The sequence below is a fragment of the Odocoileus virginianus genome, chromosome 13, assembly GCF_023699985.2.
Source record: "Odocoileus virginianus isolate 20LAN1187 ecotype Illinois chromosome 13, Ovbor_1.2, whole genome shotgun sequence".
In the NCBI taxonomy this organism is placed as follows: Eukaryota; Metazoa; Chordata; class Mammalia; order Artiodactyla; family Cervidae; genus Odocoileus; species Odocoileus virginianus.
The window spans coordinates 39,032,658-39,056,455 of NC_069686.1; the positions used below are offsets into that span (position 1 = coordinate 39,032,658).

The 23,798-nt window shown below is 34.4% G+C and overlaps 1 protein-coding gene and 1 pseudogene across 8 annotated transcripts in view; one reads left to right on the forward strand and one right to left on the reverse strand.

Annotated features, from left to right (window-relative positions):
- Nucleotides 1-23,798, forward strand: part of ORC4 (origin recognition complex subunit 4) — an 82,645-nt gene that overhangs the window by 31,812 nt on the left and 27,035 nt on the right. For 3 of the 8 annotated variants that reach the window (XM_020880151.2, XM_070476241.1, XM_070476242.1), the window contains 7 exons: nt 1,834-1,907; nt 8,351-8,427; nt 8,878-8,968; nt 18,114-18,189; nt 18,749-18,834; nt 20,242-20,290; nt 22,137-22,288. In XM_020880151.2, the coding sequence (XP_020735810.2) occupies nt 1,851-1,907; nt 8,351-8,427; nt 8,878-8,968; nt 18,114-18,189; nt 18,749-18,834; nt 20,242-20,290; nt 22,137-22,288 (588 nt within the window). In that variant the 5' untranslated portion in view covers nt 1,834-1,850. Of the gene's footprint in view, nt 1-1,456; nt 1,495-1,833; nt 1,908-8,350; nt 8,428-8,877; nt 8,969-18,113; nt 18,190-18,748; nt 18,835-20,241; nt 20,291-22,136; nt 22,289-23,798 lie in introns of those variants that run through there. The other 5 variants (XM_070476244.1, XM_020880150.2, XM_070476243.1 and 2 more) reach the window with 4 other exon arrangements.
- On the reverse strand, nt 22,913-23,089 carry LOC139038117 (U2 spliceosomal RNA; annotated as a pseudogene).

Consider the following 23,798-nt stretch of genomic DNA (forward strand, 5'->3'; position numbering starts at 1 on the left):
GCATGTTTTCTCAGCCCATGAAATGGGGAGAAATATATTTTAATTCCTTTAATACTGTGAAATAGCTAACATTGCTCTGAAAAGATAAGGTATATTGTCAAACCTCTCCCCCATATTTTTAGAATTTACTTTTTATTGTCTAGGGGACAGTTGATCCATCGTTGCCTGTGATTTCAGTCCTTTTCACAGTCAAGAGTATCTTAAATCAGAATGAAGATGTAATTTCATGTTCCTGAAAGGATTCTTTCCCCACACACAACTCTGATTTAAGAGGAAAAAAACTTAGTAGGATAAAATTAAAATAATCAGTGTAAAGATTGTCAAGAAAGGTGCCTTGAATAGAGAAAAGGTTGCTAAAAGGTGCCCTAAGGCAGCTGAGAAAACCACTTTTCTCCTAAGAGGGAAGCTTAAGGAACCAAAATATCAGGAGAGTACTCTGTTCTTGTACTCTATTCTGGCCTGGAGCCAGAATCCTTTTGGGACTTAGGCCTTGGCTATACTGTAAGAGAGGGTACAGATTTGCTTGCTATCTGTCAAAGCATTGCTCTGCTGCTGTCCTGTAAAAACTAATTCCAAAGGTTGTTGTCTAAATGTCAGTATATGAAATTAGTATGAAGATAAAATATATCACAGGCACATCTTCCTTCAAGTTATTGAAATTTGTACTTTTTAAAATCAGGTGGCTAAGTAGCAGTTACATATAATCAAGTATATATACTTATAACTATGTATATGATATATATGTATTTTATATATGTGTGTGTGTGTGTATAGATAGATAGATAGATAATAGTTATGTATAATGATGTATAACTAGATTGAGTTTAAATCCTGACTCTGACCTTCATACTGTTAAGGTTTTGGTCAGGTTACTTAACCTTTCTGTGTCTTCTAATCTGAAAGAGGTATTAGGATTATTCTGTAGGATTATTCTGAGGATTAAATGAGATCGTAAATTCAAAACACTTGTAACAATTCCTGGCTAAGTTATTATTACCTGATTAGTGAAGTACTTCTCTAGGAAATTGCTGGTGAGAAAATTAGATCTTTTAGCTGACGCTGTTTATCTATGAATATATTGCCCTCAAGGAGAATTTTACAGAACTTTTTTTTTGTTAGTATATATATACGTATACACACACACACACACACACACACACACACATATCATTCCAGCTAATGCTTGGGATTTTTAAGTATGCTCAGTTTGGTGGCACTGACAACAAAATTTTGTTTAATATGACATGTTTATGAATAAAGAGAAGTACAGGAAGTTCTGTATGTTTGCAGAAGAAACATTTTACCTAGTCTGTAATGACTGTGTATGATTGATGAGTGGAGCAGAAAGCGAAGTTCTTCTGGAACAGATGATCCTGTGGGATGAATGTGGGGAGAAACATTCTATACAAAGGAAGTGCATTAGTTGTTTTTTGTTTGTTTGATTTTGTTTTTAAAGGCAGAGAAAGGAAGCTGAATACTAGATTGAAAAGAAAGGTAAGACTAATTATAAGAACCATCTAAAATGTGAAATGGGAGTGTCAAATAAAGCTTTAGTTAGGCAAAGAGGAGCTGTTGAGATTTTTTTTTCTTGTTTTATTGAGAAATAACTTACATATATCACTGTGTAATTTTAAGTTGTGCAGCCTAATGGTTTTATTTACATGTTATGATATGATCCCCATAGTTAGTTTCAACTGAAAATTTTTAAAGTTTCGGAAATTTTAACATTTTTCATGTTTTAGAACTTGTTTGAGTCTGTAATAGTAAATTCTTAATTTCTGTAAGCCAATAGTCCTTATAGTCATGCTAAAATTTTTTTATTATTTTTTAAAGGATTTCAGTTTGTGGAAATGAGCAGTCGTAAATCAAAGAGTAGCAACTTAATACAAGCAGACTACCTTTCACAGGTTAGTGTATATTTTCATTAATCTGAAGGCCTGATAAGAGAAACAGTTATCTTCTTAACTTGAATTCTCCCCTTATTATGTATGAAGAACAACTCTTTCCACTGTCAAGGGAAAAGTTTCTTTGCTGCTTCCTAATTTCAACCTCTGTAAATCTTTGGATAGATGGAATCCTAATTTTATTCATGTCTTCCTATATGTTCTCAAGTTTCATTTTAGTTTAATACTATCTTTAGAGGTTTTCACTTTTTTAGGTAAGTTTATTGAAAAGTATTTTATTCCTTTTGTTGCTGTTGTTAATGAGATTGTTTTCTTACTTTTATGTTTTATTTGTTGCTAGTGTTTCTAAATGAAATTGATTTTTCTATATTAATCTTGTATTCTGTAACCTTGATGAGCTCATTTATAATAGGTTGTTTTTTTTTAGTTTATTCCTTTGGATTTTCTGTATATAAGATCTTGTCATCTTCAAATAAATATAGTTTTACTTCTTCCTTTCCAATCTGTATGCCTTTCATTTCTTTTTCTTGTCTAATTGCCATGAATAGAACCTTCAGTATAATACTGAGTAAGCTAGCAAGAGCAGACCATCTTTTATATTGGGAAGATGTATTCAGTCTTTTACCACTGAGTATGATGTTAAATGTGGGCTTTTGTGGATGTTAACAGGTTGAGAACGTCTCCTTATATTCCTAATATGTTTAGTGTTTTTATCATGGACATTTTAAGTGTATACATCTCTTGAGGAGTCTAGTTGGGAATGGGTATGATATTTCTACACTAGCGTAACCAGAACTACATTTTTTTAAAGCAAAAACTAAATGTTATTGACATTCCTTTGTAATACCTTACTTACCTTCTGTTTAAATGAAAATGTTTAATTATGCTTTTAAAAATACTGGACTGGAATGGATGAATTTTAACTCAGATGACCATTATATTTACTACTGTGGGCAAGAATCCCTTAGAAGAAATGGAATACCAATCATAGTCAACAAGAGAGTCCAAAATGCAGTACTTGGATGCAAACTCAAAAATGACAGAACGATATCTTTTGTTTCCAAGCAAACCATTCAGTGTCAGAGTAATCCCAGTCTATGCCCTGACCAGTAATACTGAAGAAGCTGAAGTTGAATGGTTCTATGAAGACCTACAAGACCTTCTAGAACTAACACCCAAAAAAGATGTCCTTTTCACTACAGGGGACTGGCATGCAAAAGTAGGAAGTCAAGAGATACCTGGAGTAACAGGCAAATTTGGCCTTGGAGTACAGAATGAAGCAGGGCAAAGGCTGATAGAGTTTTGCCAAGAGAATGGACTTGTCATAGCAAACACCCTCCTCCAACAACACAAGAGAAGACTCTACACATGGATATCACCAGATGGTCAACACCGAAATCAGATTGATTATATTCTTTGCAGCTAAAAATAGAGAAGCTCTATACAGTCAACAAAAACAAGACTGGGAGCTGACTATGGCTAAGATCATGAACTCCTTATTACCAAAATCAGACGTAAACTGAAGAAAGTAGGGAAAATGACTAGACTGTTCAGGTATGATCTAAGTCAAATTCCTTATGATTATACAGTGGAAGTGACAAATAGATTCAAGGGACTAGATCTGATAGTCAGAAATCCTTAAGAACTATGGACAGAGTTCGTGACATTGTACAGGAGGCAGTGATCAAGACCATCTCCAAGAAAAAGAAATACAGAAAGGCAAAGTGGTTGTCTGTGGAGGCCTTACTAATAGCTATGAAAAGAAGAGAAGCTAAAGGCAAAGGAGAAAAGGAAAGATATACCCATTTGAATGCAGTGTATCAAAGAATAGCAAGGAGACATAAGAAAGCCTTCCTCAATGATAAATGAAAAGAAATAGAGAAAAACAATAGAATGGAAAAGACTAGAGATCTCTTCAAAAAATTAGAGATACCAAGGGAACATTTCATGCAAAGATGGGCACAGTAAAGGACAGAAATGGTATGGACCTAACACAAGCAGGAGGTATTAAGAAGAGGTGGCAAAAACACACAAAAGAACTATACAACAAAGATCTTCACAACCCAGATAATTACGATGGTGTGATTACACACCTAGAGCCAGACATCCTGGAATGCAAAGAAAGTGGGCCTTAGAAAGCATCACTAGGAACAAAGCTAGTGGAGATGATGGAATTCAAGTTGAGCTATTTCAAATCCTAAAAGATGATGCTGTGAAAGTGCTACACTCAATATGTCAGCAAATTTGGAAAACTCAGCAGTGGCACAGGACTAGAAAAGGTCAGTTTTCATTCCAATCCCAAGAAAGGCAATGCCAAAGAATGCTCAAACTACTGCACAATTGCACTAATCTCACATGCTAGCAAAGTAACACTCAAAATTCTCCAAGCCAGGCTTCAACAGTACGTGAACTTCCAGATGTTCAAGATAGATTTAGCACTGGCAGAGGAACCAGAGATCAAATTGCCAATATCCATTGGATCATCAAACAAGCAAGAGAGTTCCAGAAAAACATCTACTTCTGCTTTATTGACTATGCCAAAGCCTTTGAGTGTGTGGATCATGAAAACCTGGAAAATTCTTAAAGAGATGGGAATACCAGACCACTTGACCTATCTCCTGAGAAATCTGTATTTCCTGAGAAATCTGCAGGTCAAGAAGCAACAGTTAGAACTGGACATGGAAAAACAAACTGGTTCTGAATTGGGAAAGGAGTACGTCAGGGCTGTATAGTGTCACCCTGCTTATTTAACTTATGTGCAGAGTACATCGTAAGAAATGCTGAACTGGAAGAAGCACAAGCTGGAATCAAGATTGCCAGGAGAAATATCAATAACCTCAGAAATGCAGATGACACCACCCTTATGGCAGAAAGTGAAGAAAACTAAACAGCTGCTTGATGGAAAGAGGAGAGTGAAAAAGTTGGCTTAAAACTCAACATTCAGAAAACTAAGATCATGGTATCTGGTCCCATCACTTCATGGCAAATAGATGGGGAAACAGTGACAGAGTTTATTTTGGGGGCTCCAAAATCACTGCAGATGGTGACTGCAGCCATGATATTAAAAGACGCTTGCTCCTTGGAGGAGAAGTTATGACCAACCTAGACAGCATATTAAAAACAGAGACTTTACTTTGCCAGTAAAGGTCCATCTGGTCAAAGCTATGGTTTTTCCAGTGGTCATGAATGGATGTGAGAGTTGGGCTATAACGGAAGCTGAGTACTGAAGAATTGATGCTTTTGAACTGTGTTGTTGGAGAAGACTCTTGAGAGTCCCTTGGACTGAAAGGAGATCCAACCAGTCCATCCTAAAGGAAATCAGTCTTGAATATTCATTGGAAGGACTGATGCTGAAGCTGAAGCTCCAGTACTTTGGCCACCTGATGTGAAGAGCTGGCTCATTGGAAAAGACCCTGATCCTGGGAAAGATTGAAGTTGGGGGGAGAAAGGGATGACAGAGGATGGATGGTTGGATGACATCACTGACTCAATGGACCTGAGTTTAAGTAAACTCCGGGAGTTGGGGATGGACAGGGAGACCTGCCGTGCTTCAGTGCATGAGGTCGCACATAGTCGGACACGATTGAGTGACTAAACTGAACATATCTTTGTAAATAGTGCAAATCTTCCCCGTGCACCTGAATTAATTTCTATACATGTACATACATGTTTAACTTTCACATCAACTCACTTTAGAATTTTGGAACCTCTGAATATTCACTACAGCTTCTCTTCACTTTTTCTCTATCTTGTATTTTATTCATACTTGTCTCTCTATAGACTTTAATGACGCTTACAACAAGAAAAACTGAGGTTTGTCTTCAAGAAAAACATCTGCTAAGAAAGAACCAGCAACAAAGGTTAGCAAAGGTGTTAAAGGGAAGAAGGAGGAGAAGCAGGAAGCTGGGAAGGAAGGTACCGCAGCACCGGCTGAAAATGGTGACACTCAAGCTGAAGAGGCACAGAAAACTGAATCTGTAGCTAACGAGGGAGAATGAATGGTCATGAAAATTGGGGTTGATTTTATGTACCTCTTGGGACAACTTTTAAAAGCTATTTTTACCGAGTATTTTGTAAATGCTAATTTTTTAGGACTCTACTAGTTGGCATACAAAAAAATATAAGGATGGACATTTTACCTTCTCATAGTCGTGCTTTTTGGAAATTTCCATCATCCTTGAGTAAAATAAATACCGGTTTAATATTGGAAGCTGTCTGTAAAATTGATTCAGCATTCCATGCACTTGCTTTAAAAATTTAGTCCTGTGCATACTGTGATGCTTTTACTGTGCGTATTTGGATTTTTTCATGCCGTTTTTCTAGAGCAATAATCAGTGGTGCTTTTGTACCTAGGTTTTATGTGATTTTAATGAAACATGGATAGTTGTGGCCACCTGCTGATTATTTGTGGTTTAAAATAAAAGGTTTTCCTGCCTGCAAACTACCTGCCTCTTATAGTGTCTTTGCTAAATTTAGGCAGTGTTTCATTTTCTTGTTGCAGAAGATGGAAAGAATTTGTACAGTCTGTCCCATGATGGTCCCTCTAATAATTCATATAGGGTTGTTTCTTAATTTTCTGGCCATTAAAAATGTTATTTTAATAGAATCATCTATGAGTGCCAGTGTAGAATTATTTCTAATATCCTTTATACCAGAAGTGGCCAGCAATAGTCACCATATAATAAAACTTAATGCAACATTATTTTGTTGAAATCCTTATAAAAAAAAAAAGAAAAACTGAGGTTTGTCTTTTGACTTGCAGTTATCTAGGGGGAGGAATACACACTATGATTAGTTGGATGTATGTTTGCTTCTTTAGGTTTTTTATAGATATCAGCTATTTCCTATATAATAACTATATTGTATTATAGATTGCTATCTTCTTCAATCTTCAAAACAGGCTTCCCAGAATAGTGTATTGTCTCTTGGACACCAATCTTTCTATTCTTACCACTTCCTCCTAAATGCTAAGTATGGATTATTTTATCCCCAGTGAATAATTTGCTTTGCTGTGCCTCTGGTACATATAAAGATAACTCAGATTTTTTTCACTAATACATGAAGGGTCACTCCCATACTGCATACTTCAGTCTGCAGGAAGCAAATAAACTTGGCAGCTTCTTGTTCATCATCAGTCTGCTGATGGAGCTAAATCTGAGATAACCTCCTAAGGTTTTTGTCTCTGGACAAACTCTTTGTTAGCAGCAAATGCAGAAAAGGAACAATTTTGATGGTCCATCTTTTTAAAGAATGTGATGGATTGATATTTCTTTTTTACAGCTGTGTCTAAGTCCTTCGTTTTAAGGCAAAATAAAAATTTAGCTCTTTAGAAGAATTTTAATTAATTCCAGTGATTTCTTTTTTTATATCCTAGATGAGGATGACTTCTTCCATCTATTTGAGCATCTTCTTATATGCTAGGTTACTAATTTTTTGCAGATTACTGACTGTCATTTCTTACTAATATATATGCATTTTTTTTTTTAGGCATAGATCATATTCTTTTAGTAATTTTGTGCTCTGCATCTAATCCTCAATAACTTTGTGGACTTTTAAATTTCTTCTGTTTCCCCAGAATCCTCACTTCTATGAGAGGAACAGAAAGATAGGACTTGAGCTAAACCAATTTAGATATGTTGGTCTCTAGGTGGCTCCAACAGTAAAGAATCTGCCTGTAATGTTGGAGACCTGTGTTCAATCCCTGGGTTGGGAAGATCCCCTGGAAAAGGAGCTGGCAGACCATTCCAGGATTTTTGCCTGGGAAATCCTATGGGCAGAGAAGCCTGGTGGGTTACATTCCATGGGATCACAGAGTCATAAGACTGAGTGACTAAACTCAAAAGACTGAGGTATGGTTCATGAGCAATATCAGATTAGATTCCATTATTAAATTCTCTCCTTTATTCCTTGACTGACATGTTACACAAAATGAGGTGTTCATTTATTCACATACATTAAAACAGCCCTCAAATTGGTGATGTAGCTAAAGTAACTAATATCTCTCTTGTTGAAAGCTTCATAACTAAATTCTTATCCTTTCTCTGGGACTTGCTGCTGCTGCTAACTTGTTTCAGTCATGTCCGACTCTTGGCAGACCTATGGACCATAGCCTACCAGGTGCCTCTGTCCATGGCACTTTTCAGGCAAGAACACTGGAGTGGGTTGCCATGCCCTCCTCCAGAGGATCTTCCTGACTCAGGGATTGAACCCACATCTCTTATGTCTCCTGCGTTGGCAGGCAGATTCTTTACCATTAGTACCACCTGGAAAACAAGAACTGTTAATTTTACCACTTGGGAAAGTGCCAGACCTGATGATGACAAGTTATTTAAGGAGAGCTGAATTGATTCATTAATACCTAACTCTAACTGCTATAAATATATTTACGTGTTCATTTTTGATTGCATATATAATGTTTTCATTTTTATTCATTTTATTTTAATCAGGTACAAAGAATTTTACGTGAAAGATTTTGTCATCAGAGTCCACATGATAACCTATTTGGAGTACAAGTACAATATAAGTAAGTTTAGCTACCCACTTATCTGTTAAGAAACTACTTATAGATACCCTTTAGGTTTTGCAGAAATTGCTATACACAGATTTTATCTTAAACAAAGATAGTGAACATTTTTATAGAGGTGTGAAGCAAGAGCAGATATACATATTTCCATAATGGGAAAAAACCCTTTAACTTTCAATCTTGTATCGTTTCTGTCATTTGATATTATGGAGAGCTTTCTGAGCTTGCCCCTGATGCTCAGCAGCCAGCTGTGGAGTGAGAGTTGCCACAGTTGTTCCTGTCCCATACCATCATAAAGACCTCAATATTTCAGTCTTACTTGGTTTCTTCTTGAGGTTTCTAGAGAATCAGTATTTCTGTTCTTCTCTGTAGGACTACTTTAAAAAAGTATTACCTAGCAAATTATTTCAGCTTTGCTTTTTAGATTTTGGCCTTTTTATATCATTTCAGACACTTAATTGAGCTGCTAAAAAGAACTGCTGTCCATGGAGAAAGTAACTCTGTTCTCATTATTGGACCCCGAGGTTCAGGAAAGACCATGGTAAAAGCTGTTGATTTCTGGCATTCCTTTGCTTTGTAGGCATGTGATGATTCTTGTGGATAACATTGAAAATGTTTTTGATTACTGTCATCCTTGTGTTACTAGCATTTAAGTCACGCAGAGCCTTTATAAAGTTAGACTTGTTTATTTGAGTTAAGTGATCTGTTTTTACCTTATTTTTCCTCACAGTAACAAATTTTCAAATGTTATTTGTTCCATTGTGGTCTTTGGTCCTTCAAGAATTTGTGATTGCCAATGGACAAAGCAAACTGGCATTTATTGAGCATTTTCCTTGTACCTTTTATTTATATTCTGTTATCTGTTTTTTGCATTAACCCTGCAAGGTAGGCATGATATTGTCTCTATTTGTAGACTAGGTAGCTATCATATCAAGCACTTTTTTTTCTTTTAGTTTATTGTGTAACCCTAACCTAGGCAAGCTTTTTTAATATATACATTCACATCTTCTAGAGTTCTCTTCTACTCTCCATCTTTATTATATTACTTTAATTACCTCTAAAAGATAGCTCATGCTTTTTACCCATGTTTTCTCTTTTCCTTTCTTTACTCAGTACGTAAGACCAGCTATGGCTGTTACATTACAAATATTACTATGTAATTGTATAATCTGCTTTTGCTATATTCCATGCAGTAAATTTAGATTTCTCACTAATATGTTTTACTATGTATACAAGTAAAATTGTGTATTATGTATTATCTTATATTAGTAAAACTATGTAAAATAGAAATAGAATTATGTTTTTATTTTTTAAGCAATACAGTTTGACTGTACATTATGTAAAGATTGGGATATTAGGACTTTAGGATTTTACTGTCATTACCTGTTTCCAGTATTGTTTTTAGTACATAAATTGGGGGTTTAGATCTAAATAATTTATTTTCTTTTCAAATTTTTTCATTTATTATAATCACATTTATGACAATATTTATTTTTGACTCTTTTTAACTTAGATCAGTCCTTTGACTTAGTCCTTGTATACACCACTATTTCTTTCTTCTTAGTTTTTTTATTATGAATTTTCTTTGTGTTTGATTTCAGTGCTATTTAGGGTAGTTTTTATAAGAAAGCTATGTGACTAATACACTTTTGAGCTATGAGACTATTATTAAAGCAACAACTCTATTAACAGTAGAAAAACTGAGGAAAGCTATGCACAGAAAGGTCATAGGAAATTAAATACAAATCAGTTTTAAACTTAGAAACATGTTTAATTTCACTCATAATCTTGTAAATAAAATAAAAATATTGTAACTTTTTCTATCAGGTTAACAAAAATCTATAAAATTGATAATATACTGATGATGTTCTTGTTGGTGGTGTAAATTAGAATTAGACAAAATCTAACCATATTACAAATGTGCATACCTTTTGACTCAGCAACATTTCTAGGAATTTATCTTTGTGAAATGGTATGTATACAGTTAGTCATTACAGCAATGTTTATTAGTAGTGCAGGATGAGAAACAGTATAAATGACCCTCAGAATACATCCATCCGTGTAATGGACTATGATACTGCAGTAAAAAAGAATATGGAAATATTTGTATATAGTCCAAAACAAGGGAAAAAAGTCATATTGTTGACTTATCTGTAAACAAAAGTTCCCTGAAATGTATATATTTAAATTTTTATTGGAGTATTGTTGATTTACAATGTTGTATTAGGTTCAGATATACAACAGAGTAAATTGGTTATACATATACATATATCCACTCTTTTTAGATTCTTATCCCATATAGGCCATTACAAAATATTGTGTAGAGTTCTCTGTACTATACAATAGGTCCTTATTAGTTGCCTATTTTATGTATGCTACTATGTATAAGTCAACCCCAGTCTCCCAATTTATCTGTCCCTGCTTTCTGCCTAGTAGCCACAAGTTTGTTTTCCATATCTGTGACATTGCTTCTGGTTTGTAAATAAGTTCAGTTGTACCCTTTTTTGTAAATATTCCACATATAAGTAATATCATATGATATTTGTCTGTGTCTAACTTACTTCACTTGATATGACAATCTCTGGGTTCACTCATGTACCTGCAGATGACATTATTTTGTTCTTTTTTTATGCCCGAGTAATATTCCATTCAGTTTTCATTCCAATCCCAAAGAAAGGAAACGCCAAAGATTGTTCAAACTACCACACAATTGCACTCATCTCTTATGTTAGCAAAGTAACACTCAAAATTCTCCAAGCCAGGCTTCAAGAGTACATGAATTGTAAACTTCCAGATGTTCAAGCTGAATTTAGAACAGGCAGAGGAACCAGAAATCAAATTGCCAGCATCCATTGCATCATCAAAAAAGCAAGAGAGTTCCAGAAAAACATCTCCTTCTGCTTGATTGACTATGCCAAAGCCTTTGACTATGTGGATCATAACTAACTGGAAAATTCTTAAAGAGATGGGGATACCAGACCCCCTGACCTATCTCCTGAGAAATCTGCAGGTCAAGAAGCAACAGTTAGAACTGGACATGGAACAACAGACTGGTTCTGAATTGGGAAAGGAGTATGTCAAGACTGTATATTGTCACCCTGCTTATTTAACTTATATGCAGAGTACATCATGAGAAATGCTGAACTGGATCAAGCATAAGTCAGGATCAAGATTGCCAGAAGAAATATCAATAACCTCAGAGATGCAGATGACACCACCCTTATGACAAAAAGCAAAGAAGAACTAAAGAGCCACTTGATGAAAAGGAAAGAGGAGACTGAAAAAGTTGGCTTAAAGCTCAACATTCAGAAAACTAAGATCATGGCATCCAGTCCTATCACTTCATGGCAAATAGATGGGAAAACAATGGAAACAGTGACAGACTTTATTTTGGTGGCTCCAAAATCACTTCAGATGGTGACTGCAGCCATGAAATTAAAAGATGCTTGCTCCTTTTAAGAAAAGCTATGATCAGCCTAGACAGCATATTAAAAAGCAGAGATATTACTTTGCCAACAGAGGTCTGTCTAGTCAAAGCTCTGGTTTTTCCAGTAGTCAGGTATGAATGTGAGAGTTGGATTATAGAGAAAACTGAGCACCGAAGAATTGATCCTTTTGAACTGTGGTGTTGGAAAAGACTCTTGAGAGTCCCATGGACTGCAAGGAGATCCGACCAGTCCATCCTAAAGGAAATCAGTCTTGAATATTCATTGGAAGGACTGATGCTGAAGCTGAAGCTCCTGTTGGAGCTTGGAGTATTCTTTGAAGCCAAAGTATTCTTTGGCCACCTGATGGGAAGAGCCGACTCATTGCAAAAGACCCTGAGGTTGGGAAAGATTGAAGTCGGGAGAAGGGGACAACAGAGAATGAGATGGTTGGATGGCACTACTGACACGATGGACATGAGTTTCTGTAACTCTGGGAGTTGGTGATGAACAGGCAAGCCTGGCGTGCTGCAGTCCATGCGGTCACAAAAGAGTCAGATATGACTGAGCGAGTGGACTTACTGAATATTCCATTGGGTGTAAATATATATATGCACCATGTCTTCTTTACCCTCTCCTCTGCTGACAGACATTTAGGTTACTTCCATGCCCTGGCTATTGTAAATAGTGCTGTGGTTGAGCTGAACATTGAGGTGTATGAATCTTTTCAAATGATGGTTTTCTCTAGGTAAACTCCTAGGAATGGGTTTTCCGGGTCATGGTATTCTATTTTTAGTTTTTTAAGGAACTGCTATACTGTTCTCCATAGTGACTGTACCAGTGTAGATTCCCATCAACAGTATAGAAAGATTCTGTTTCTCCATACCCTCTCCAGCACGTATTGTTTGTTGATTTTATTGATGATGGCCATTCTGACCAGTGTGAAGTGATACTTCATTGTAGTTTTGATTTGCATTTCTCTAATTGTGATGTTGAACATTTTTTCAAGTGTTTTTTGGCCATTTTTATGTCTTATGTCTTCTTTATGGTGTGCTGCAGTTCATGGGGTCGCAGAGAGACACAACTTAGCCACCGAAAAATGTCAACAAATGTATTTGTTGAGTGGGGTATGGGAACAGAGGTTAAGGCTCTTTTCACTATATATCTTTTTATGCTTTTTGAGGGGTGAACTGTATGACCATGCAGTCTATTTTTAAAACTACGGAGTGGGAAGTTGGTTGAAGGCAAGGGAAAAAATACCAGCAGCCTAGTTAACAGACAAATCACTAAACTCCTTCAGAACACATAAATATAAAAGAGATAGGAAGTTGAGTAACATAGGAAAATGTAAAAAGAATATTTTAAATCAAAAATTATTTTTCACATTACGTGTAAATGACTGGGATTAAACTCTTCCATCACTTTTTTCTTCCCTCCCTTGAACTCCCATAAAGAGTTTATTCAATTTGTGTTTTATGGGAAAATTCCAATGGCAGACTTTTCTTTTCCCTTTATAAACTGCTGTTTCAGTCTGGATAGTTTCGATTATGCTGTCATACCAACCCTAAATTCAGTGTCTTGACACAAGTTTGTTGTTTGCTTTTGCTGTGTCCCCATTGTGTTACAGTTCAGTTCAGTTCAGTCACTCAGTCGTGTCCGACTCTTTGCGACCCCGTGAATCGCAGCGCGCCAGGCCTCCCTGTCCATCACCAACTCCTGTAGTCTACTCAGACTCATGTCCTTCAAGTCGGTGACGCCATCCAGCCATCTCATCCTCTGTTGTCCCCTTCTCCTCCTGCCCCCAATCCCTCCCAGCATCAGGGTCTTTTCCAATGAGTCAACTCTTCACATGAGGTGGCCAAAGTATTGGAGTTTCAGCTTCAGCATCAGTCCTTCCAATGAACACCCAGGACTGATCTCCTTTAGGATGAACTGTTTGGATCTCCTTGTGGTCCAAGGGACTCTCAAGAGTCTTCTCCAACACCATAGTTCAAAAGCATCAATTTTTTGGTGCTCAGCTTTCTTCACAGTCCAACTCTCACATCCATATATGACCACTGGAAAAACCATAGCCTTGACCAGATGGACCTTTGTTGGCAAAGTAATGTCTCTGCTTTTTAATATGCTATCTAGGTTGGTCATCACTTTCCTTCCAAGGAGTAAGTGTCTTTTAATTTCATGGCTGCAATCACCATCTGCAGTGATTTTGGAGCCCAAAAAAATAAAGTCTTACAGTAAGAGGTCACTGTTCTCTGTCTTCACTCAGAAGAAATGGTGATGTTACCTCAGCATGTTCCTCCACTAACACCCCAGTGGTGGAAAGGAAGCCTGATGGATCAGGGACATTCTTAAGGTTCCCACCCAGAGGTGCTACAAAGCATATCTCATACTTCTCTGACCAGAGTCACAGAGTCCCACCTAGTTTCGAGAGAGCAGGGAAGTGCATTTTTACTAGGCACCTAGAAAGGAGGTTAACCAGAAGTATGGTGAATCTCACTGATGACCACCACAGTTAACTTGTTTGAGTTTATATGTGATTTTTCCTTATCTAGATGCTTGTAAAATTTGTTTCTTAGCAGTGTGAAAGTTTTACAGATTATATCAAAGTGTAGGTTATAAAAACTGTAACTCTGCAAACCCTCTTGATGTGAATTTAGGTCTGTCTTTAGTAAAAGGATGATTTTCCTTTTTTTTCCAGTTTTAATTAACTTATTGTTTTTGGAAAACACATTATATACTATTTTTGAAGAACATTTTTACATGATACTTTGATTCTTCAAAGAACTCTATAGTGATACTCTTATATCAGTATAGGAGAAAACGAGATCTAAGAAATTAGTACATTAGACCTGTTATTCCATCATTCACTGTGTATCTTGAAATAAAATGACATACATCAGAGAAGTTGAATCTTAAGTGATTCAGGCATCAAAGTGTCGAACCTAAATGTATAATTTGAACAGTTAATGAGTTAATTTATTCTGAACTTTCATCTTGGAAGTTTGTCTCTTAAGGCATACAAAAAGTTTACAAAAAAGGCAATAGAGCTAGTGACTGCTTACAAAAATGTATAAGTAAATGCAAATTAAACCTGTATACTCCATTTCATTAGTAAATTGGCTAAAATAGATATATTTGTTACAGAAAAAGTAAGCAGATTGTACAGAGCTCCCACCTAATCTCTCTCTCACAGACACACGCTCATACATACACGCACACATGCACCGCGGCACAGTTTTCCCTGTCGTTAACATCTTGCCTTATTGTGGTACATTTGTTAAAATTAATGCAGCTATATTGAAACATTGCTAATTAAAGTTCATTGTTTACATTAAGGATTCTATAAGTCTATAGGTACAACACCATGTTCTGGTGCTTTGAAATAATTTATCTAATGTGATTTAACTTAAGTATGGAAAAACCCATACACATGGTATTCCATTATGGTATAATTTAATTTTTTCCTACTGCGCTCCAATACTGAGAGGTCAGAAAGCTGAGAAGCATTGTTCAACTCCTCACTTAGGATTTGTTGTGTGTGGGAGTATCCTGAGATATAAAATAGGTTATTCTTAGATAAGAGTATTATTATATCATATAATTAGTATAATTATATATATTATAGCTTAGTATAATCATGTGTTAGTAATATTATTAGTATAATTACAGAAATTTGGACTTAAAAAATAAGATTGCAGTATATTGAAAATAATACCCTTAGCCAAACTGTCTAAAATACAAAAATTGAAAATCTTCAGTTAAGTGGTAAAGATAACAAATTCTGTGGTTTGTTGTATTTCAAATATTTTATTTTAAAAATAGATATGGTTCCAAATGAGAGATTTGACTATGGAAAATACTCTTCTATATAGAAATTAGACTTGCTAGATGGTTAAAGTTTCTTCTAGTTTGTTTCTTCTGGTTGCATATTGTTGAATATTGTGTCCCTGAAAGTTTTCGGGAATAGTAATAAAAGCATAAAAACCTCTGGATGCTGGCAGTTCAAGAAAACTATACAAGTATATTTGTAACATTAATTTTTAGCTACAAAGAATGTGGAAATGGGTTATCCAAATTGATTTTGCTGGTTAATATAACATAACCAAGTAAGGTTTTTTAAAGTATATAATATAATATAAAAAATTGAAAAGATGACATTGTCTTGGGAAAAAAAAATCTGACTTATATGATTGTTAACCTAGCTAATTACACAGTAAATTTTAGCAATATCCAGAGTGGAACTAAAATTATTATTTGAAGACATGCTTGCCTAATACATTGAAATGATCATTTCAGACCACACACACACCCATCATGAAAAAGTTTTACGCTAATTCATGCAAATCATAGTAACTTGATGTTAAAGTAAATTTAGTGGAAAGAAGGCTGTAAACCTGTCATAACTCTCCCCTTACATATATAAAATGAAGGTATTATTATTGACCCTGTTTCATTCTGCAAAGAATTTGAAATGATTTTGAACAATTTATCAAATCTAAAGTGATTTTAAACATAAAATCAGAGCCAGGGAAATATAAATATTATGTAAGTAAAATATCAAGAGGTAGGTGCAAGAACATAGCAGATTGCTAAGAAAATGCCATATAGGCTATATTTTGAGAAGCAAGTTATTATCATTTGGGGACTAAATCTGGTGATAGGATCTGACTTGATCCAAAGACAGAGAAGTACCACCTCATCTTCTGACAGGTTTCTCTAAGAATGTAACTTTTCTCTGCTGGGCTTTTACTTATAGTATGACAGTTGACATTAGAGATTGTCTTTCTTTTTTATTTTTAAAGGATTTAGATTACTTGTGATCTGAGGTGGACTACCATACGCTTTAAATATGTTTGATATCCTGTTGTGAAATCTGATGATTTGAAATGAGGGATTTTGCTTTTTGTTGTTGTTGTACAAAGATATTGCAGTGACAAATAGAGGTAAAATACTGCAAATACAAGTAGTAGTTTGTTTTTCAAAATAGTTACCAGTTATCTCAGTGACTTTGTGGAATAATCCGTTTTGTCCTCATTAAGTTTGATGCCACTTTTGTTGTATACATAGCCTAATTTCCTGAGCTATCTATTTTGTGATAGTACCCTTCTACTTCCTGTTTTTCATATTAGCAAGAATAATCAATCACACTTCCTTTTTAAAATCTTCTTGTTTTTTCTTAATTCTATTTATTTTCAAATTTCACAAAATATATGTAGTATTAATATGAAGAAATTATATGATAGTGCAGTATGAATGATAAGATGTCACAAATCAAAAATATAAAGAATGTTAAGTATGTGGCATAGTTAAAAATGTGAAGCTTTACAATTGAACAGTTTAAGATGGTTTAACACTTTCTGGGTATTTTTAGTAATAATTACTATTATATTTTGGGCTTCCCAGATGATGCTAGTGGTAAAGAACCCACCTGCCAGTGCAGGAGACATGAGACATGGGTTTGATCCCTGAGTTGGGAAGATCCCCTGGAGGAGGGAATGGTGACCCATCTCAGTATTCTTGCCTGGAAAATTCCATGGACAGAGGAGCTTGGCAGGCTACCGTCCTTGGAGTTGCAAAGAGTCAGACACGACTGAAGCAACTTACCATGCACACACTTTAATTTGAAGTATATTGCTAGTAGTAATAATTTTAATATTGTGAGATCTAAGGTACTTTAATAAGGGCTTTCTCTGCTTACCTAACAACTAACAAAGGCAACATCTCATATTTGGCTTAACATCTTTGTATTTCTTTTTTGATTTTCATTTCAAGGTAACGTGCAAAGTAGTTCATGGTATTTCACAGAAATTGGTATAGTGAGGGTAGATATTTTGCAGTCATTTAGTATTGTTCTGGTACTTATTTTCAATAGCTTTTAACTGATTTCAATAATAATTTTGTGTAGACATGTAATGAACTGACTGAGACGTAAAGTTCTTAAATGCCTATAGTTTTATGTGACTTCTACTGCAAAGAAGTATTTCCTTTGAAAACTTAAGGGTTATTTCTAAACATTTATTAGAAGTTTGGGTAGCTGACTGAGAGAATGTGGCATCAGTCCTGGTTCTGACATCTTACTAAATCAGACATTAGAATTTCTAGTTGAACTTTCTGTCTGTAGAGAATCTGCAAATTTAATTGTTAATTTTAAGTGACAGCTGTTAATATTCTGTTCCTATTACTCATAGTTTAAAAAAGAATATGGGCTTATCATCTTTTACTTGTTATTAAATATTTCATAAACTTTTTAATATCATTTAGTTAATAAACCATGCTTTGAAAGAACTAATGGAAGTAGAAGGAGTGAGTGAAAATGTATTACAAGTTCACTTAAATGGTAAGTATGTTCTCATTTTGCCATTGGAATGATGTAAGCATATGAGCTTTTTACATTATGAGACTAAATTTACTCATATATTATAAATCTGCATTAATAACTATTTTTAAAACTAAATCTTTGTCTAACAGACTTTTACTTTAGCACACTATGCACAATATTTTTAGGAATTTAAAAAAATAATAAAGACACATAAGGTCTCATTTTTTTGTATTGATTTTCTTCTCTTTTTATTTATTTATTTTAATTGGAGGCTAATTACTTTACAATATTGTAGTGGTTTTGCCATACATTGATATGAATCAGCCATGGGTGTACATGTCTTCTTATCTTTTTTTAAAATAACACTAATTCCAAGGAAGATGGTTCTTGAAGTCTATTAAATGCTTCCACTATTAAATTTTAAAAAGTAAGTAATGTAAACTAAAAAGTTTTGACTTTTTCTTTCTAGTTAAATTTTTAAAAGCATTAAAAAACTTACTTGACTAGAAAATAATCTGCATTGTATCAAATACTTCCTTCATTTTTATGGCCTACTTTTAAATGGGCTTTATTTCAGGACTGCTGCAGATCAATGATAAAATTGCCCTAAAGGAAATCACAAGACAGTTAAATCTGGAAAATGTAGTTGGAGATAAAGTTTTTGTAAGTATCATTTTCATTATTTTATTAAATAGAATTCAAAGGAAAGTCTGTATAGGATGGGCCTGTTTATATTTTGCAAGAGGAGGAATCGGTTCAGAGATTCTAAATCGAAATATACAAGATTCTTATCATAAGAATGTGCAATGTAGAGGATGCATTTATTCATCAAATCTCTTAAGTCTAGACTTTTTGAAGTGGACTTTATTGGTGATATCAGGGCTTCCCTGGTGGCTCAGACAGTAAGGAATCTGCAATCTGCCTGCAGTGCAGGACACCTGGGTTCAGTCCCGGGGTCAGAATGATCTCCTGGAGAAGGGAATGGCAACTCACTCCAGTATTCTTGCCTGAAAAATCCCATGCACAGAGGAGATTGGCGGGCTACAATCTGTGCGGTCGCAGAGAGTCAGGCATGCCTGAGGGGCTTTCACTTTCACTTTTCATATTAGTTATAAAATCGTTTAAGAAATCGAGATTTGTTTAAATATTATCTGAGTTGTTTCTTTGTTTGTAAGACAAATATTTTGATTCTCTACCTCTTGCCCTACCTACTTTGGAAATAATATTTCTTGACAGCATGTAATCATCACAAAATATGTAGAAGCTCTTTAAAACATATTATGTTATTTTATGTCAGATATCTCTCAACTGGGAGACAAACAAGTGGGTATCTTTTGTCCTTTACATCTCCTCTAGTTTAAAGTTGACTGTTTCTTTAAATTAAGAAATTTGAATGAAGTAAAAATTAAGGACTTCCAGTGAAAAAATATTTTAACAAGGCCTTTATCCACAAGCTGGAACATCTGGATAATGCATCTGCTACTCTGTTAATTTCCATCCAGAATATTTAAATTGTACCCAAAAATGTATTGGCTGTGATCCAAGCAAAGACAGTCAAATTTTATATGATATATACAAATTCTGTAATCTGCTCTTCAATAGAGAAACACTGTTGTATTGTCTAATGTTTGAGGCAGGTTTCTTCTTCCTTTTCCTTTGGGATCGCATTCAAATTTATGGTCATTTTTTTAGTGGTACAGGTTTGAGACTCGCAACAGGCTGACACATTTAGAAGATACAAAGTACAGTGAATTTCTTTTTTTCTCTGATTGTGTTTAGAGTGTAGCAACTCTTAAAAACTACCTTTGATTAAATTTTTACAGATTTTATCCAGAAAATATAAAATTTTGAACATGGCATAATCCCATTTTCAGTGTTATGCCATCTCTACTTTTATATTAAAGTTTTATATTGTAAACATACAAGAGATGGAGCTCAGAATCTGGCCAATGACTTTCATTTACTAGAAAAATAGATAAACTCTCTATACAGTGTCTGGAGTCATATAGCCTTCTTTTATTCTTTATTTTGCTAAACTTCTAGTCATGATGTCTTGTTTTTGTTATTCAGGGTAGCTCTGCTGAAAACCTTTCATTTCTTCTGGAAGCTTTAAAAAAAGGTAAATATTAGCTTATCAGTAGTTTAGCTTTATTTTTCCTTTGATCGTATGCTTTATAAAAAATAAATATAAAAAAGAAATAATGACTACTGAAATCCCTATTAATAGTGATTATTCCAATTAACATTTTATTTCATATCTTTATTCACCTGTAGTATATCATTAGTATAATTTTTATAAGGATGAAATGCTTTTTATTTTATTGTGAGATGTACATCTTTGCAGTTACTCATAGTATGTTGTAAGCATCTTTCCATGTCTGTAAATATTGAGTGCATGATCATGTTTATGGTTCTCATATATCTTCATTTAAAAAATATAGCTATTTTAAAATTGTAACATAAAAAAATAAAATTGTAACTTAATAAATTATAACTTATTAATACCAGCTATCAACTTTTATTTCTGATTTTTATAATTAGGAAGAAATGCTTAAATGACCATCCAGATTTCCTGGGGTAATTTCAGTGAGTAGAATACTGGGTTAAAAGGTTTCACATTTAAAAGTATAAATATTAATTACCAAATTACCCCAGAAGATCCATTTTCTAAACATATTTTAAAAGTACTTTTTTTTTCCAGAACCTCAAAAGCAATTTTTTGTTTGCTTTTTTAATAAGAAAATATTTTCAGTTTAATTTTAATAATTTGGGTACTCATGATGTTCATATCAAATTTCAATTGGCCACTGATATTTCCTGATTTGTGTTTTTCCTATTCTTTGCTTTATTTTGGTGGTTTACCTCATACTTATTATGAGAATTCTTGCACTCATTTTTTTCTTTTCTTAATTTTGGTTTGGACTTTTCTAATGACTAGAAGTTTTAAATTATTTACATAGTCAAAAATTTTCTCTTCTTCACAACTTTAAAGACATCCACTTATATTTTTATCCAGTATGTACACTTATAATTCATAGTTTAGCTGGAATTTGTTTTGGAAAGACGTAAAGTAGAGATGGCTTCAATATACCAATTCTCCCATTGTTATGTAATACTATATTTTATCAAAAATGAAGTTTCTGTATTATGTAGGTCTGTGTCTAGACTTCTCAGTGGTACTTGTGGTTTTCATGTCTTTTAGATTAATGTATATGTTTTATTATGTTTTAGACATATTATCCAAACTATAATATCTGATAATAATAATTAAAATAATTATTAATCAACCTGTTCATTACCAGGTTTTTTCACTTGTTTATGCAGATATAAAGCCTTTGACCTTAAGGAAATAGTACTTGTTCTCCTAAAGCACTTTCCATTGTTTTAGTGAGAAAAATGAATCCAGAGTCACGTGGAAGTTTTCCCTATTTTTGAAATATTGAAATTGTCATTAGTAGGAATTAAAGTAGCTTTGGTTAAACTTCATAGTGTTACTATTGTTTATAAAAATTATTTCCAGGGGAAGATTTACTTTGCATTTCTAACTAAAAGTGAGTCTGTTTTGAAGTAATAGTTTTATGACTCTTATATTTAATCTGAAAGTATTTTGGTCTATGTAGGTTAAAAAATCTTTGTCCATTTTCTGATGATAGAAGAATTATTTGCATAATTTAAAAAACAATAGTCTTCAATCATTTAAATGATTTTCCTAACTTTTCATCAGTAAAGCTACTAGAAGTCTGGTTGATTAGACTGAATTACTTGAGAGCAATAGGAGCTATTTTGTCTTTTGAATAATTTTTTTGTTGAATAATTATACATGCATTGGTCAGTACCCTACCCAAAGCAGGTTAATAATGTACTTTTGTTGAATTGATCAGAAAATGAATTGTACTAAATAGTTTGGAAATTTAAGAAAGGTTGATATAACTCCTTATTAGTATAAAACTCTTATTTTCTCTTAGGTGACCGGACTAGTAGTTGCCCAGTGATCTTCATATTAGATGAATTTGATCTTTTTGCTCATCACAAAAACCAAACACTCCTCTATAACCTTCTTGACATTTCTCAGTCTGCACAGACTCCAGTAGCAATTATTGGTCTTACATGCAGATTGGTAAGTCTTTCTATTTAAAAAAAATTGATTATAATATTTAGAAAATTAAAGCTTAATTACTGACTTAGTTACTGTGTAGCTCACTAATGTATTTCATTAGTGCTTGGTGCATTTATGCCACTTTTTAACTCAAAGGAAACAAGGAAACATTTATCACACATGTTTGTAGCCTAATACCTCCCTCCATTTCACTTGGATTACTGAATAAAAAATGTGAAAGTGAGATTTTGCTAATAAATATTATACAATTCTACATTAGTAAATGAAGAGAATGTTAACCTCACCACCATTTTATAAAAATTGCTAATGGTTTCTCATACTTTTTATATTTAAGATTCTTTCCATATTTTAAAAGTGCTTGGAATCAGCTCAAAATGATACTAACCCAACTTTGTAGGTGCACATCTCTGGAAATGGAAGGGCTTAATTCTGTCAGGTTATCATAGTAGTCAGTAGCTTCTTTACTCCTTGGGAGATTTTAGAATGATTTTATTTCAAGTCTTAATGTCACTATCACATTACTTTGTGAAGACTCCATGCACATTAAACCTTGTTTAAACTTCAGACAGTTTATGTAGGTCTGTTTGTGTTTACTCTCTCTCTTTTTTAAAATTTTCCCTGGAAGTTGGGTGTACCATTCTTGAAAGTACTGCAATACCTGATCGATGGGTGGAGTGGATGGAACAAACTCCCTTTCCATCTCCTAGTTCCAGAAATACATTTAATTCATTATCCTCAGAATATGTATCAGATACTAAACTGACAAGAATATATACTACTAGGCAAACAGCCAAAAAGTATTGTGTTTACCTTCTTTTAATCTCCTTATATGAACTTTCTTATTGAACTCAGGTAAAACTGGTATTTAAGAGTCATCTTAATACTAATGTGAGTCATCTTAATACTAATACTATGGCTGCCATGCATTCATAATTTCTATCCTTTTTCTTCCTTCATTTTTAGCAGGCTTATATCAGGCTCTTGCACTTATCTTGCTTATCTACAGCTCCTTTTCTTTTTTAGATGTGAAGCTCTATACTAAGTCATCTTTGAACAGTCCTGCCAGTACTATTTCTCTGAAGTTCAGTTCAGTCACTCAGTTGTGTACGACTTTTTGCGACCCCATGAACCGCAGCACACCACGCCTTCCTGTCCATCACCAACTGCCGGTGTCCACCCAGACCCATGTCCATTGAGTCGGTGATGCCAGCCAACCATCTCATCCTCTGTCGTCCCCTTTTCCTCCTGCCCTCAATCTTTGCCAGCATCAGGGTCTTTTCCAATGAGTCAGCTCTTCGCATCAGGTGGCCAAAGTATTGGAGTTTCAGCATCAGTCCTTCTAGTGAACACCCAGGACTGATCTCCCTTAGGATGGACTGGTTGGATCTCACTGCAGTCCAAGGGACTCTCAAGAGTCTTCTCCAACACCACAGTTCAAAAGCATCAATTCTTCAGCGCTCACCTTTCTTTGTAGTCCAACTCTCACATCCATACATGACTACTGGAAAAA